At 41.3% G+C, this 16,560-nt stretch overlaps 1 protein-coding gene across 1 annotated transcript in view; it reads right to left on the bottom strand.

The window, feature by feature from the left end:
- The window catches only part of EML1 (echinoderm microtubule associated protein like 1), a 195,167-nt gene that overhangs the window by 38,934 nt on the left and 139,673 nt on the right, over nucleotides 1–16,560 (bottom strand). The window contains exon 4 of the mRNA XM_023511568.1: nucleotides 11,787–11,918. Coding sequence (XP_023367336.1) covers nucleotides 11,787–11,918 — 132 coding nt within the window. The remainder of the gene's footprint in view (nucleotides 1–11,786; nucleotides 11,919–16,560) is intronic.

The raw sequence follows: 16,560 nt of genomic DNA, 5'->3' as shown, positions 1-16,560 counted from the left end.
TTTTGTTAAGCATAATTTAAAAAAAACCTGAGTAGATACTATATATTCTACTATTCCTAATATATTCCTCATATTACCTCTCCTTAATTTTTATCTTGAAAGACAATGAAAAATACCATGAATAAAAATTACCACAAATCCTTGCAATAAATAATATCATTATGTATCAATAATCTTAATTTCCAGATAATTTCATATTGTACATGGAGTGAGGTAGCGGGGGCCTGCCATTTGCAGATACTTTAAAAACTGGTTTACACTGTTGAAATGTGTTTTATGTAGAAAAATCTACTATAGACTTCCTTTCCTAAATTCTAAACTATAGTAACTGGAACAGCACTAAACAAACACAGCACCACCTTTTAACCTAGAAGCCTAGATGCTCTTACGCTGGCTCACAGGCCCTGTAAAATGTCCACGTGACTCCTTTACTTTTCTGACCTCATCTCCCTTCGCTGTGCTTCATGCTGTTCTATGAACCCGCCAGGCAGGCCCTTGTGCCAGGCATTTGCTCAGGGTCCCTCTGGACCATCATCCCTACAGACGACTGCTGGAGCCTGTTCCCAGCTGACATTTCAACCTCCTGCTATGTACCCCTCCTGCTTTTTTACTCTCCCTCCAGCCCCCTTCAGCCCTGTCACTGGGGTTAAGCTCCAGGAGGGCAGGATCTTTGCTATCTTCCCCTTGCCTAGTACACAGTGGCTGCCCAGGCCCTGGTGTCTATGCTGGCTCCCTAGGTCCTCAGATTTCACTGTGGCTCTCTCGGCTTTCCTCTTCCCTCTTTCAGGGAGCTACTTAGTGCGAGGTCTATAGAATGGACATTTCCCTCAGTTTTCCTGCTCTACCCTCAGATCAGAGCAGGTGTGCAGTGCCTCTGCCTCAGACAGGGTCTCTCTCAACACGCCTGTCCTGCTCTCATCTGTCATGAGTGCTCACAGTAGGTACATGGAAAAGGGGTGTCTGTGCAAAGAGGTAGGTTCCCCTGTGTCTGACGCCCTCGAGAATTCCAAACTCTCCTGCCAGTCTACACTGTACCATTAATAATTCCATAAAGTTTCAGCTGTTTCTTCTTACCCCATCTCTAAGGGCTCCCTTCTCTTCCTGCTTCTCTGCCAAAGATGAAAGCAGGCATGGGGCCTGTCCCTCCTAAGAGGGGCTTTTCACTTTTTGTATTTAAGTTCATGATACTACTTTATGACCTCACCTCTACGGTGGTCTTAAAATACCTATGATTTGGGAGATTATCTGGCCTGTTCTCATTGTTAGGGTGGGAGTGACATTCTTGTACTTCTCTGTGCTTGGCAGCAGCAGAAGTCTTAACCTATTATTATTAGGTTTACAGGCAAGGTGAGGACAGGAGGAGGAAAGCTTAAAACAAATATAATGGGGCAAATCTAATCACAGAAACAGAATCAAAGACAGGCCAGGTAGGGAGTCAAAAGATCTTTTTTTCCATCATGACTTTGATCATGAAAATAGAAAGATGCAAAAACTATGAACTTAGAAGCAATCCAAAACTTTCCCTAAAGATATAAAAAAGCAATTATGGACCATGTCCCTCTTAGAAAGTAAAGATTCATAGGAGAATTTGAACTCAAAATATAGAGCTGCTCACAGACTTTCGATGCTGAAGTACTACAACAGAAGAATGAAAGATTTCTATCAACAGATTGGGAAAAGGTAAAAGAAATAACCACTCAAGGTCACTGAAAGAGGTATCAATTGGGTGGTGTGAAAATGCTTATATTTCTTTAAATCATGCTCTAAACTATGGATTACAGTTTATTGTATTGTATTTAGAAAATACATTATTGTTGTTTCAATAGCTTGGCAAGTTAAATTTTTATTGGAAAAAAAATAATATATTTACTTTAGAACCCATTATACCTGACAAGATGCCACCATCTTTCCTAAAAGGCAAGCAGAGTTCCTCGGAAGAGGTAGTCTCAGGAGTGCAAGTCTTGCAGAAGCAAATGCATACAATGACAGTGAAGCTCTTGAACTCCTGATGGAAAGGCAAACCTGCAGAATGCGTAGCGACAGCAACCATCTAAAGGGAAAGATACTGTGCCCTTTCGTCTAAGTCATTTAACTGGAGCAGTACACTGAACACCTGTCCTTCCAGAACTCAGTCACTGGGGTTGAGAGTAGGCCCTTCAAACTCAGCACGGTTTGAAACATATGTGGGCTGTGATGACCATTTCTCAAGGTGTTACATAATTCATCTCTGATTACCCATTCCTTAATGTGAGCTAGCTGAGGAAAAAATTAAGTAGGTGACTTAACACTCCCTTGATAGCTAGGGTGTGGTTCCTTGGGGGCTGGGGGGAAAGAATGCCTAGTCAAATGCAAGGTCCAAAAGAGACTGCAATCATCCCTCACACAGGACAGAGTTGATAAAGATGTGAACCCCATGGCAGAAATGAGCCCAGAAGAGAGAAAGGATTTTCCCTCTGGTGAACAAACCCACACTGGTTGGCTATTCTGGCAACAGGCGTGACCAATATCTCCAAGAAGAAGAGTGTTACAATTGATGGCAATTTTGTTAGGAAAGAGATTTGCTGAGAGACCTTAGCCATTGCTCCCTTCAGCTGGTTGGTATCCAAAGGACTTTTTTTCTTTCTTTTTTTTTTTTTTTGCAGTTTTTGCCAGGGGCCGGGTTTGAACCCGCCACCTCTGATATATGGGGCTGGCACCCTACTCCTTTGAGCCACAGGCGCCGCCCCTGAAGGACTTTTTATAAGATAAAGACAGTCCCTGGACTTGTGGAGGATGTAAGGTACACTTGAGCCTTACCCAGACCAGCCCAGTAGCTGCATGTGGAGATGGTGGAAGGCTGGGACATTTGGCCCGAGGACAAACTTCCACCCTGGGTTGCAAGGCTCATATCAATAGAGAGCTGTGCAGCCACCGCCGTCTAAGTCACACACTATCAAATCCCTGAAAACGTTCACTATAGATTTTGGAGGCAGGGGTTGTGTTAAGCAGGGTTTATTTTTATTCATTCGATAAAACTCATATTTGTCACACTGTGAACTAGTGTTTACAGGGAAAGAGCTCTGAGAGAACCTGTTTAGACGGTGATGGACAGAGGATAGACACTCACTGTGCTTCTCCTTGGTGGGGACACAGCACTTAGCACTTTTGTCTAGGGTAATTGACTTAGCACTGTGTTCCTGAAAGGGGGCTCAGGGCCAGGTCCTGAATGCTGCAGGCCTTGGACACACAGTGACATGTGTAATGAAGCCCTGGATGACTAGGATCAGCGTAGAACCCACAGGGGCCAAATGCTATTTGAGTGGAGATACCTTCTCACAAAAATGACTAAGAAGGCTTGATCCAGGAGTCTGTTCTAAAGTTAAATGTGTTATATCCCTGCAACTATTCACATCATAGAAACTATGGCTCTCAGCATAACTAGACCTCTTTTGAAAAGGATTTCATGTGATAAAATAAAGTCCCAACTGGAAGTAAAAATATTCTATGATAGAAATAATGATTCTGGCTCGACGCCTATAGCTCAACCGGCTAAGGCGCCAGCCACGTACACCTAAGGTGGCGGGTTCGAATCCCCAGCCCGGACCCGCCAAACAACAATGACGGCTGCAACCAAAAAATAGCCGGGCGTTGTGGCGGGCGCCTGTGGTCCCAGCTACTTGGGAGGCGGAGGCAGGAGACTCGCTTGAGCCCAGGAGCTGGAGGTTGCTGTGAGCTGTAATGCCATGGCACTCTGCCCAGGGGGACAGCTTGAGGCTCTGTCTCAAAAAAAGAAAAAAAAAAAAAAAAAAAAAAAGAAATAATGATTCTTTGTAAAAATTGCCCTTAGGCAGATTTTCACTAGAAATGGGGTACTTTAAGAACCATCTATCAAAAATGTTTCTAAGTCATTGGAGACTTTATTTGGAACAAAAAGTACTGCTTTGTAGACATTTCTAACCAATACTTCCAGCTTAACATGGCAGAAGGAGAGCAGAGTCTGAAGTCGGCTGGATCTGTGCTTTCGGGTTTGGGCAAGGTACTTTACTGCCACAAGCCTTGTCTTCTTCCTCTATAAAATGGGAACAAAACCACCATGAAGAACAGGGTGTGGCAAGATTAAATAAAATGTGTAAAAAAGGGCTTACCATATGGCTATTAATATCTACTTCCTTATTGCTGCTCATTTTACTGCTAAGAATCTATGTGTATTTCTGGACTCCTCCCTTAAAAGTCTCAACACCAAAAGAATATAAAGAATATTAGCACTTATTATTTTAAAATTTATTAAAATATAAATGACCCCATGGCTCGAAGAATAAAACAATTTTTTTCAGTAAAATGATGCTTAAGTCACCTGATTTCCAACACAAACTGTTTTGAAATCTAATGTGGTATTAAAATTGTCTACCCATAGATGGTGCTATTTCCATAGTTCTTAAATGGCTACGGTTTTTAAAAGAAACAGTCACGCACTGTATACTTTCACACTTTCAGTTAATGACAGACCACATATACATGGTCCCATTTGACTATAATACCATGTTTTTACTGTACCTTTTCTATGTTTAGATGTCTTAGATAGACAAATACTTACCACTGTGTTACAATATTCAGTACAATTAACACACTATACAGGCTTGTAGCCTAGGAGCACTGAGTTGTACCACATAGCCTGGGTGTGTGGCAGCCTGTATAATCCAGATCTCTGTAAATCCACTCTATGATGCACACACAGGGACAACATCACTTAATAAAGGTTTCTCACAACATATCCCTGATGGTACCGGACACCTGATTGTAAACAATACCCTTACATCCATTCAACAAGTATTTACTGAGCAGTCACTGTGTGCTAGATATTGTGCAAAGCACTAGAAACCCAAAAACTAAGACACGATACAACTCTGCCCTCCCAAAGCTTAAGGGCGGATGGGGGTATGTAGGTGTGGGAAGAGGGAGCTGGGGTTGCAGATAAAGTTAACACAATCTGTAAAGCTCCTAACTCAGACTAGAGGGCCAGGGAAGCTTCCCAGAGATAAGGGCATCCTGAACTGAGTCTTGAAGGATGAACCCAAGTTCATCCAATTAGATTGAGCCTTCTTCCTTTCGCCTCCCTCTAAATTCCGGATATGTACAAAAGTCATTTGAGAGAAGGAAACACCCCCTCAAGACACACACACTAAGTTCTACAAGGTGTTGGCCTTTAATTAAGCTATGCATTTGTTTGTGCGGTTTTCTGTAATTGTACCTTATTTTATAAACGAAATAAAATTAAAAGATTTTTCTAAATATGCTATTTTTTTCACTTAAATTGGCATTTCTTTAAATGAAGACTGATTTCGATCACCTTTTTATTAGCTAATTGACTAATTGTATTTCCTTCTCAGTGAACTGCTGCTAAGACTCTCTATCCACTTTTCTATTGTGTTTCTTTTTCTCCCTGGTTTGTGGTGAGTGCTTCAAAAATTGTTAAGAAAACTGATCCTTCAATTATTATGTCATTTCTAGAGAGAATGAATCTTTTTGTTCATTCTATTTCCTACTCTCCACTATGCCTTAACAATACTACATTCTGGGGCAGCACCTGTGGCTCAAAGGAGTAGGGTGCTGATCCCATATACCGGAGGTGGCAGGTTCATACCCAGCCCCAGCCCAAAAAAGAAAAAAATACTACATTCTTTTTTTTTTTTTTTTGAGACAGAGTCTCAAGCTGTTGCCCTGGGTAGAGTGCTGTGGCATCACAGCTCACAGCAACCTCCAACTCCTGGGCTTAAGCAAGTCTCTTCCTCAGCCTCCCAAGTAGCTGGGACTACAGGTGCCCACCACAATGCCTAGCTATTTTTGTTTTCATTGCGGTTGTTATTGCTGTTTGGCAGGCCCGGGGATTCAAATCCACCAGCTCTGGTATATGTGGCCAGTGCCCTAGCCACTTGAGTTACAGGCACCGAGCCACATTATTCATTCTATATGCAACTGGTGCTCAGTAAGTTACTCAGGCCTGTGGAATTGAATGAGCAAGGGGACTAAAGAAATTTTCAGAATTTCTGGTTCTTCCCTTTTCAGGTTGGCGTAAAGGCTGAAACAAGAGTTGGAAAATTCTAGAATGTCCCTAAGAATAAAGGAACTTGAAATTTGGGGAGCAGGGTAAACAAAGGTGTGTAAATATCCAATACTTTGGGATAGGGATGGTAATACTCATAGCTGCCCCTTATGAAGCGACAACTGTGGGCACACTTGCGTAAGTACTCTATATATGTGATCTCGTGCAATCCTTACTTCAACCCTGTAGGACAGAGACTATCTTTTTGGTTGCTGAGGAAAATCCCCAAAAGATTTAAGTAGCCTATTCACAATCACACAATAAATAGTGGCAGAGCTGGGATTAAAACCTGGTTGTGGCAGGGTGACACCTGTGGCTCAAGGAGTAGGACCTCACCCACCCTATACATGGGGGTGGGGATGGTGGGGGTGGTGGCAGGTTCAAGTCTGGCCCTGCCCCAAAACTGCAAAACAAACAAACAAAAAACCCCACAAAAAACAAACTCAGCTATGGCAATTAATGGCCCATCATTTTAATCTTCTTTTGTTATACTGATTGAGTAAAAAGATTCATTCAACAAATGTTTGAGTTTTTACTATGTGTTGAGTTTGCTCTAGATGTTGGCCTGGTCTGACTGGATTGGTACCTAAACATGCAACTAAACTACACTCGCTGGATACACAACTGTCCATATCTCAAATAACATTGTAAGAGTACATTTACTGACTTAAGGATGTGCTTATACAGCAAATGAAAACGGGATCATAAAACGCGCTGAAGGGTACTATTTATGTCAAAATTATAGACTATACTCTTACAACATCCTAGAAATAAGACTAATGTAATAGGGCTATTTTTGAGTCCTTAGGAGTGGTGAGATGACAGGTGATTTTCATCTCTTCTATTTTGTGCCTCTGGATTTCCTGAAACGTGTTACTTATGTAATCAATAAATTACCTCAGAAAAGGAAAAAAATGTTGCTGTGGAAAAGTGAGCAATGTGTCGGGAGGTGTGGATATCAAGGTACAAGAGAGGATGAGGAGCCAGTGGGTGAAGGACCTTGAATCCCAGGCTAAGGATCACGATTTAGATTACACCACCAGTGATGTTAGAGGAAAGGCAACTTTGAAATAATCAAAAGACCATTTTACCAAACACCAGAGCTTTAGAAAGATAGGGGCTCAAAGCATCTAGTCTAGTGGTTCTCACCGTCTGGACAAGACCACAAGGCTGTCTCATTCATGCCAGTGTTCAGGTTACACAGCACAAAAGGGTACTGCACTGGAGTACCTGAACATGGAGTACCTGACTGTTGAGTACCTGAACATTCCTCACTTGTTAACATCTTCATTACTTTGTAGTTTTCAGCTTTCTTATCTGTGATGGGCAGTGTATGTTACAACAATGTTTCCAGCAGATGGCTGAAGCATTTATTGCTCCAACAAGATCAGCCCATTACAAGAACTTTTGGATAGAAACATAGTGTCTTGCTTACGAAGTTGACATATCTCATTCCCCTCAGAATTACAAACGGGGAAGTGGCTTGATAATTGAAATACTTTATCAATGTAGCAACAACTAACATAAATTGTGTCTCTAAATAAGTAGTCATTTTTCCTTTTTTTTTTTTTTTTTTGAGACAGAGCCTCAAGCTGTCGCCCTGGGTAGAGTGCCATGACATCACAGCTCACAGCAACCTCCAACTCCTGGGACTACAGACGCCTGCCACAATGCCTGGCTATTTTTGATTGCAGCTGTCATTGTCGTTTGGCAGGCCAGGCTGGATTCGAACCCGCCAGCTCAGGTGTATGTGGCTGGCACTTTAGCCACTTGAGCCACAGGCATCAAGCCTTCTTCTTCTTCTTCTTCTTTTTTTTTTTTTAGAGACAGAGTCTCACTTTATCACCCTGGCGTCACACAGCTCACAGCAACCTCCAACTTCTGGGCTTAAGAGATTCTCTTCCCTCAGCCTCCCAAGCAGCTGGGATTACAGGTACCCACCACAATGTCCAGCTATTTTTTTGTTGCAGTTTGGCTGGGGCTGGGTTTGAACCTGCTATCCTCGGTATATGGGACTGGCAACCTACACAATGAGCCACAGGCACTGCCCAAATAGTCATTTTTCTATCTGCTATAAATTACTTCTTTAATTAAAAAAAAAAAAATTCCCGGGAGGTGTCTGTGGCTCAAGGAATAGGGCACCAGCTCTATATGCCAGAGGTGGTGGGTTCAAACCCAGCCCTGGCCAAAAAATGCAAAAAAATAAAAATAAAAATAAAAAATAAAAATAAATAAATAAAAATTCCCTATCAGATTAGTATACTGGCTACATTATACCAGTCTTCTACTAGGGTGTTATTAATGATTCCCCTTTATGATGACATGAATCACTGTATGATTCTTAATATTCATTTACCATTAATAACATATAAATTAAATATCACATTGCCATATATTGCTTTTGTTTACTAAGGAGGTTTTACCAGTACTAAAAGTTGTTAAAATGTGGCTGTTACAAAGTTACTTTATGATGACATGAATCACTGTATGATTCTTAATATTCATTTACCATTAATAACATATAAATTAAATATTACATTGCCATATATTGCTTTTGTTTACTAAGGAGGTTTTACAAGAACTAAAAGTTGTTAAAATGTGGCTGTTACAAAGTACTTTAAAATTGTAAATATTCTAAGATAAAGCTCTACTGTGTCATAAGAAAGACTATCAAATCTAGTGACCATTTCTAAAAAAAATGACATCCAGAGGCAGAAAGATTCAAACTATCATAAAGAATACAGTTTATTATAGCAAACACATAAATGTCTTAAAATAAATTTTATCTTAAAAAGGTGAATGTTTAGGATTTCATAAACACTATTGTTTTATGTCTAATAGTGAGATTTGTACAATTTATATGGGATGGCTTTATATTTACTATAATTACTATTGAGAAATATATACAAGTTTATGTGGAATTGTTTCTCTTGAATACGGGGGGCCTTCTAATTTGTGCAATAGTGAGATGTGCTAACAACAGATTTGCACATGATATGTGAAAAATTGTGAGCTTTATAATTAATAATCTGTAATTGATACAAGTTAAAGTGCTGCCATGTGTCACTGAGTTGCTTCTTCTACAAAGCAGGACAGATTCAAAGTTATGCCTGTGATGTCAGCATTCTCTCTCACTAGCATTCAAATGAGCTTTCCAGAGTGGAGAATGGGACTCTGTAACAGTGGACAGACTGGGCATCCTATACAACCTGCAGACTAACTCACCACTGATACCAACTGTGAGCATCACGAGGATTAATAAGGTTATTCCACTAGTAGATTTTGTCAAAATACAGGTTGCACTCATTGGACTATGTCACTTATGTGAATGTAATTTAAAGCATACCATATGAGAAAAAGACTAATCACTTCAGATGTCATCTAATGCCTTCGTCTTACAAATGAGGAAAATAATGTTCCAAATTTTGTTAAGTCTCCTAAATTAATTTCCCTTGCTATGCAAAAACCTCTTTTTAAAGCAACTATCATAGTGATGATGATAACTACTTACTGAGTGCCAAGGGCTATGCTGGACATTTTCTTATGTGTTAGCTTATTTGTAAGATGCAAGAGAATTAGATACAAAATCCCTAAATCACAGAAGAAAAAGCCAAGGTTTGGAGAAGTTAAGGCAGAACTGGTTTAAAAACCTAGATCTTTCTTTAACTGCAGAGCCTGTGCCCTTTCCATTGCCTTGCTGCCTACAGTAACCAAACAAGGACAATCTATTAAAATGTAGGGCAGCCTATGGGGACAATGCACAAATACCAGCAAACTGTGGGGAAGAGACCACACCATCCTGAGACCACTGAATGCAGTAATGTTTCAGAAAGGAATTCGGTGGGGGCCACCTGCCACATCTTTCTTTGCACATGTCAGGTCCCTGAGACAGGCATTTCTCAGCAAGACTCTAGCTCTGCTTTAGTGCTGGGTCAAAGGAGCACAGGATTGGGGCTGCTCACATAGGAATGAAGAGGAAGAATGGAAGGGAGGGGTGAGGCAGTCGCTGAATTACCAAATTGACCTTGACTTTTACTGCTTCTTAGCTTCTGCTTTCTGAGTTACTGCTGTTATTTACTCCTATGGCCCCCCAAGGTATCCACCAGCACCAGCAATTACCTAAAAGAAGATGTTACTCTCTCCAAAACTCCCAAGTGTGTGTAACTCAATCAGTTCCTTGCTATACTGGCCTCAACCATTCTTGGGTTCTAATGAGATAAAGAATTTGTTTTTAAAGGATATGTTTAGTTGCCTGAATCATTTTAGGGGAATGATTAGTAAATTTTCCCAGTCTCTCATTTCCAAATCAAAATTTCCTATCCTGGCACTTTTTAAAAATCTCTTTGTAAGTATATTTTATGGAAATATTTACCCAGCACATCCATCAAAGCCATAAGATTTTAAAGATAAAACAGATCTGGAGTTTACACAATGCAGATTCTTTTGGAAATTCTTAATAAAAATCAGATGTGTGGGAGGAGGCAAGTTTTTGAAAACTGCCAAAATGTAGACACTGCAGGTCAACTTCCAAGCTTACCCTGGATTCAGAGAAGCACCTCCCACTAACTCACATTCTGTTGCCATTGTAATCACTTGCCCTCATTTCCAAGGTATTATCACCTAATTAGCATAATCTTCTGATAAGATGTACTAATAATCTAAATTAGAAGAAGACAGAACCCATGTCAATGGTTTTTGAATTGTTAATTGCCAGTGGACTTGACCTGCTATAAGTGCCAGAAGTGTCTGTTTCTTCTCTACAAAAGATATCTTTAAGAAAATAAAACTGAAAAAGAGTTTATGCTTCCTTTGAAGGATTGAACTGCAATAATGGATTTACAAACTTGGAATTTTTACAGCCTATGGGTTGGCGTCAATTGCTTTTGGTTAAGCATTCTCTTTATATTTGCAAAAAACAGTTTAGCCTCTGAAGGTAAAATTCCTTCCAAAGTTTTGTTAAACAGAGAAGATAAAATTAAAGTACAATGTTTAAAAAGCTAGAATAAAGCACAAATGTGAGGTAGATGTACACAAAGAAACTGGTCTCATCTACATAATATATTATGTAGATATAAATATGTTATGCAGACATAAAGCAAGTTGCTAAAATGCCAAAAAGTAGCTTTCAGGAATAAAATGTTACTATTAGTTTCATAGACATTTCTCATAATCCATTATTAACTAATCTCATAGAAAAATTCAAAATTAGAAGTATATTTCACATAACCAGAAAGAAAAATGGTTTGTATTTCTGATGTTAGCATCAATGTTAAAAATAACCTCTGTCAAATCATAAAATTGCAACTTTATAATCATTCTTTGTCAGAAAATACTGCTGACTAACAGTCCATTAAAATTAATTTTAAAATGTCAGCAGAGTGCAGTAGAAATATAAGGTGCTTCCTATGGAAATTCACAATGGCTCCTCAAGTTCCATGTACTCTTAGGCACTGCTTCTGTCTACATAAAAATGCTGGGAGTTCAAGTTGAAGTTTTTCTAACTGGACAATAATTTGTCTGAAGAGTGAATGGCAGCTGTCCTCAAATAGCTGTTTGATCAGCACCCGCAATAATCTTACCAGAATGTCTATGCTCCTGCAAGAGCTTCTAACTTGTCTGAACACTAGGGACTCTTCTAATTCCTCTCTGGCCACAGGAGGTGATAAATGCCTGAACAGCGGGGAGCCAGCAGGTATGATGTTCTTACCTTTCACTGTTCTTTTTGCCACTGGAAGAACTGCTGGTGGAACCTGTCCGATTCCGGTTTCCCTTGGAGTCACCATTGTTCTCCCTGCGACCACCAGGAGATACTCTTTCCGAAGAGCTGGTCCGCTTGATGCTACCAAAGATACATAAAAGTAAATGACAATGAAACCCTTAGTGTTGGGTTTTATTTTGGGGCCAAGTATAAAAATATATACATAGAGACGGCCACAACTTTCATGTGGATATTCAAAAGATGGATTAGTTAAATAATACTAATTATATTGGCTAGGCACCTGTAGCTCAGTGGCTAGGGTGCCAAATACATACACCAAACCTGCTGGGTTCAGATCCAGCCCAGGGCCTGCCAAACAACAATGACAACTGCAACAAAAATAGCCCGGCATTGTGGCGGGTGCCTGTAGTCCCTGCTACTGGGAAGGCTGAGGCGAGAGAGTCGCTTAAATCTAAGAGCTTGAGGTTGCTGTGAGCTGTGATCTCATAGCACTCTACCGAGGACAACATTGTAAGACCCTGTCTCAACAACAACAACAACAAAAGAATCATTCTGTCTGCTTACTGTCTTTGTAACTTATGCAATTAGCACAGTTCAAAGTCATAGAGAGAACTGTGACTTTAAGATCACTAAAATTGGTTCGGTGCCTGTAGCTCAGTGGCTAGGGCGCCAGCCACATATACTAGGGCTGGTAGGTTTGAATCCGGCCCGGTTCTGCCAAACAACGACAACTACAACAACAATCAGGCGTTGTGGCAGGCGCCTGTAGTCCCAGCTATTTGGGAGGCTGAGTCAAGAGAATTGCTTAAACTCCAGAGTTTGAGGTTGCTGTGAGCTGTGATGCCACAACACTCTACCAAGGTGACATAGTGAGACTTTGTCTCCAAGAAAAAAAAAAATCACTAAAATACCGTGCGTGAGCCCTCCAGGGGCTTAGAGGGATGTGATCTTGATCTCGAGTAGGCTCTGGTCTAGACTAGAGGTTCTCAACCTCCTAATGCTGCAAACCTTTAATACAATTCCTCATGTTGTGGTGACCCCCAACCATAAAATTATTATCATTGCTACTTCATAACTATTATTTTGCTACTGTTATGAATCGTAATGTAAATATCTGATATACAGGATGTATTTAGGCGAGCCCTGTGAAAGGGTCATTCAACCCCCAAAGGGGTCGTGACCCACAGGTTGAGAACCACTGGTCTAGCAAGTGGCAGCAAGCTGGGGGTGACGTTATCCTGAGGAGACATCTAACAATGTCTGGAGACATTTTTGGTTGTCACAGCTAGGGGAGAGGCTGCTACTAGCACATGGTAGGTTGAGGCGAGGGATGCTGTGAAACCCCCTACAGTACCCAGGACAGCCCCCACAAATAAGAGTCATCCACTGAAATATCAACAGCACCAATATTGAAGAACTCTGGCCTAATGGCACCTGTGGGGCAAACAAAATAGGATGCCCTAGTTATGAAAGGAGCAATCCACCATATATGAAATCTTTGTTTAAAGTGGTGCCCACATAAATGCTCAACTTCATTCTATATAACCAGGGGGGCTACAGTGGTTAGCAGCCTGAGAGGGGAGCCCTGAGGTTCCTGAAGACTGAGTTTCTGGGAAAGATCCCATGAATGGCTTGATGTGTTTTTGTCACAAAGATGAGAAGAGCCTGCTCTAGGGAAAGGAATACCCTTTACACAGGTAATTCACAGACATGAGGGTAAACCAGAGCCAAGGCATGGGGTGAACACCGATCATTCCCCTCACAGAGTACTCTATGTACTGAATGTGTCCCCCCCAAATTCATATGTTGAAATCTTAACCCCTCAGTGTGATGGGGTTAGGAGTCAGGGCATCTGGGAGATAATCAGGTGATGAGGGTAGAGTCCTCAAGATGAGATTAGTGTCCTATAAAAGGGACCCCAGAGAGCTGCCATGTGAGAAGACAACAGCCCACAGCCTGGAATAGGGCCTTCCCCAGAACCTGACCGTGCTGGTTCCCTGATCTCAGACTTCCAGCCTCCAGAACTGTGAGAAATTTCTGTTGTTTATAAACTACCCAGTCTATGGCACTTTGTTATAGCAGCCAAAACTCACTAAGATAGAGCATACAACTGTACTATAGGTATCTCTGCAATTTTTTAAAAATCTTCATTATTAGTCCATACGTTTCTTGAGAGCTTATCACATATGTCATTTTGCCTACTTTGCAGAGCCTCATATAGAAATTTGATACATATTTATGAAATAAAAGGATGGAATAAATGGAAATATGGCACACTAACCCTGTCACAAGAAGAAACACTAACTGCCTTTTTTTTTTTTTTTTAAAGAGACTGGGTCTCACTCTGTCGCCAGTCTGGAGTGCAGTGATGCAATCATAGACTAACTGCTTTAATGCAGCACCTGCTCTGAAAACAAGAAGGAGGGGAAGGATGCTAGAGCTGGTCCAGGACCAGGGCTCTGGGAAGAGACACACAGGTGGGTGAGTCTGGTCTGGACACATAGAACTTGGAGGTATGGGTGGGTGAAAATACAAGTCTGCAACTTGTGAGATGGTACAGGACAGGATCTGCCCATCTGGTGGGCACTGAGCCACAGATGTAGAAGAAATCACCAAGGGAGGAGAATGAGAAAAGTCCCCAGAGAAAGATTTTTTTTTTTTTGAGACAGAGCCTCAAGCTGTCACCCTGGGTAGTGTCGTGGCATCACAGCTCACAGCAACCTCCAACTCCTGGACTCAAGTGAGTCTCCTGCCTCCACCTCCCAAGTAGCTGGAACTACGGGTGCCTGCCACAATGCCTGGCTATTTTTTTGATTGCAGCCATCATTGTTGTTTGGTGGGCCTGGGCTAGATTCGAACCTGCCAGCTCTGATGTATGTGGCTGGCGCCCTAGCAGCTTGAGCCACAGGTGCCGAGCCGAAGAGTGATTTTTTTTAAATATATGGGCTGATAAACTACCATGGGAGTCTAGGGTATCAGAGACACCGGGAGAGAGTGGTGGGCAGAGATAGGCACATGCATGGGACTGGTGAAGGTGTACTGGGTGCTCAGCAGAAAGTGGGCGAGGATTGGCAGTGAGGAGGGCAGTGAGCCCTTAGGTGGCTTGAGTGACCACAGCCCCAGGGGAGGGCATATAAACACCCACTTCAATGAGGAGTATGCTGGAGCCGAGGAACTTAAGACAGGAGACTAATGACACTGTGCTGAATTCCAAAGTCTTCATCTATCGTAATTAAACAACAAACCTTCCACATAGGCAGCTGCTAGCTGTAGCCAGTGGCTCTCTCTTCCTCACTTTCCTTTCATTCTCTTTTTCTCCTCAGTCTATTCCTTCCTTGACCCAATTTTCAATCCTCCTACTCTAATCTCTTAGCATATTTTCAAAACCCCCATGATACGCTGGCTTTTGAAGAAACACTTCATTCTTGGGGTAAGCAAATGTATGTAAAATGATAAGAATGATTTCCTTATTTTAACTACTTTGCGTAGTCTGTTTGGTAACAAGGAAGCTTTCCACGTACAGCACCAGAATCTTACAAACTGTAATCTGAATGGGCGTGCCTTGAAATCAAACTGTGAGTTTTTAGAATGCTCAATTTGGGGACAAGGAAATTATAGATCTTAGGAGAGCACAGAGTTTCTGAAATTTGGGACTGAAGTCTGGAAATTACAGAAACCTTTGTGCTTAAAGTTCAAGATGTCCCAATGACGAAAAACACCATGCTAATTTAAATTAGTGGAATTCTTCTCTGCCAAGTATTGACACAGCTCTGTAGCACACTTTACCCTGACCGGCTGACAGGCCCTAGGAGACTATGCAGCAGAAGGCAGCCTGGAGCACGTTCTCTGGGGTGTTTCTGTGGGAGTTCACAGCAAGTTCATGGCAACTTAGAGAAGTATACAAAGTACCCTTATGAAAACCCATGATTATTAGTCAATTTTAGCAAACACAAACCAATTTTCTAATGATTAACACTCAACCAAGTGGCTGAGAGAGTTTGTAGAGGTTTTCAGTGCCAGAAACAACAGCAGCAGTAGCTAACACACACTGAATACTCTTCTTTTTTGTTATCTTGTATTGTTTGCTTTAAAACTCACAAATCTTCTGCAAAAATATCATTATCTTCATTTCACAGAGAAGGAAACAAATTCAGAGATCTGAAGCAACTTCTCTAAGTTTACGTACGACAAGTGGCAGGGCTGATCACTCCATCCAATGTTTCTTCTGCTTGGCCGCCTAACTGAGAACACCTGCAATGTATGAAACCCCAAAGCACACTAGTTTTGAGGACCTGTTGAACATCTAAAAGACCAATAAATGTCAATAATTAATACAGTTACATGATTTATGACTTGATGGATGGTAGGCACTTGGTGAGACCTTTAAGCTACTGTGTTAAAAGGGAGATAAAACTCCCAGAGGAGCAGTGGAGTTACAGAGTAAATCTAAGTTCCCTCACCTGGATATCCATCTATTTAGTCTGCAAGCACTGAGAAGATTCACAGACCTGTTCAATCTATGTGCAAGAGGCGCAAAAACCAAGCAGAATAAACATAAGTGTAATTTTAAAAGCATGGAAAAATAGTCTGATAGGCTTAAATAAATTGCAGGATGCATACATACATCAAAATGAAAAAACATTTTGGTTTGTATATAATCCAACACAGTTCTTTCAAGATATGCATCTAGGCTCGGCGCCTATAGCTCAACCGGCTAAGGCGCCAGCCACGTACACCTAAGGTGGCGGGTTCGAATCCCCAG

The sequence above is a fragment of the Otolemur garnettii genome, unplaced genomic scaffold, assembly GCF_000181295.1.
Source record: "Otolemur garnettii isolate 467f Iridium unplaced genomic scaffold, OtoGar3 scaffold00020, whole genome shotgun sequence".
NCBI lineage: Eukaryota > Metazoa > Chordata > Mammalia > Primates > Galagidae > Otolemur > Otolemur garnettii.
The sequence above is the reverse complement of the archived record's forward strand: the minus strand, read 5'-3'. Positions and strand labels throughout refer to the sequence as shown.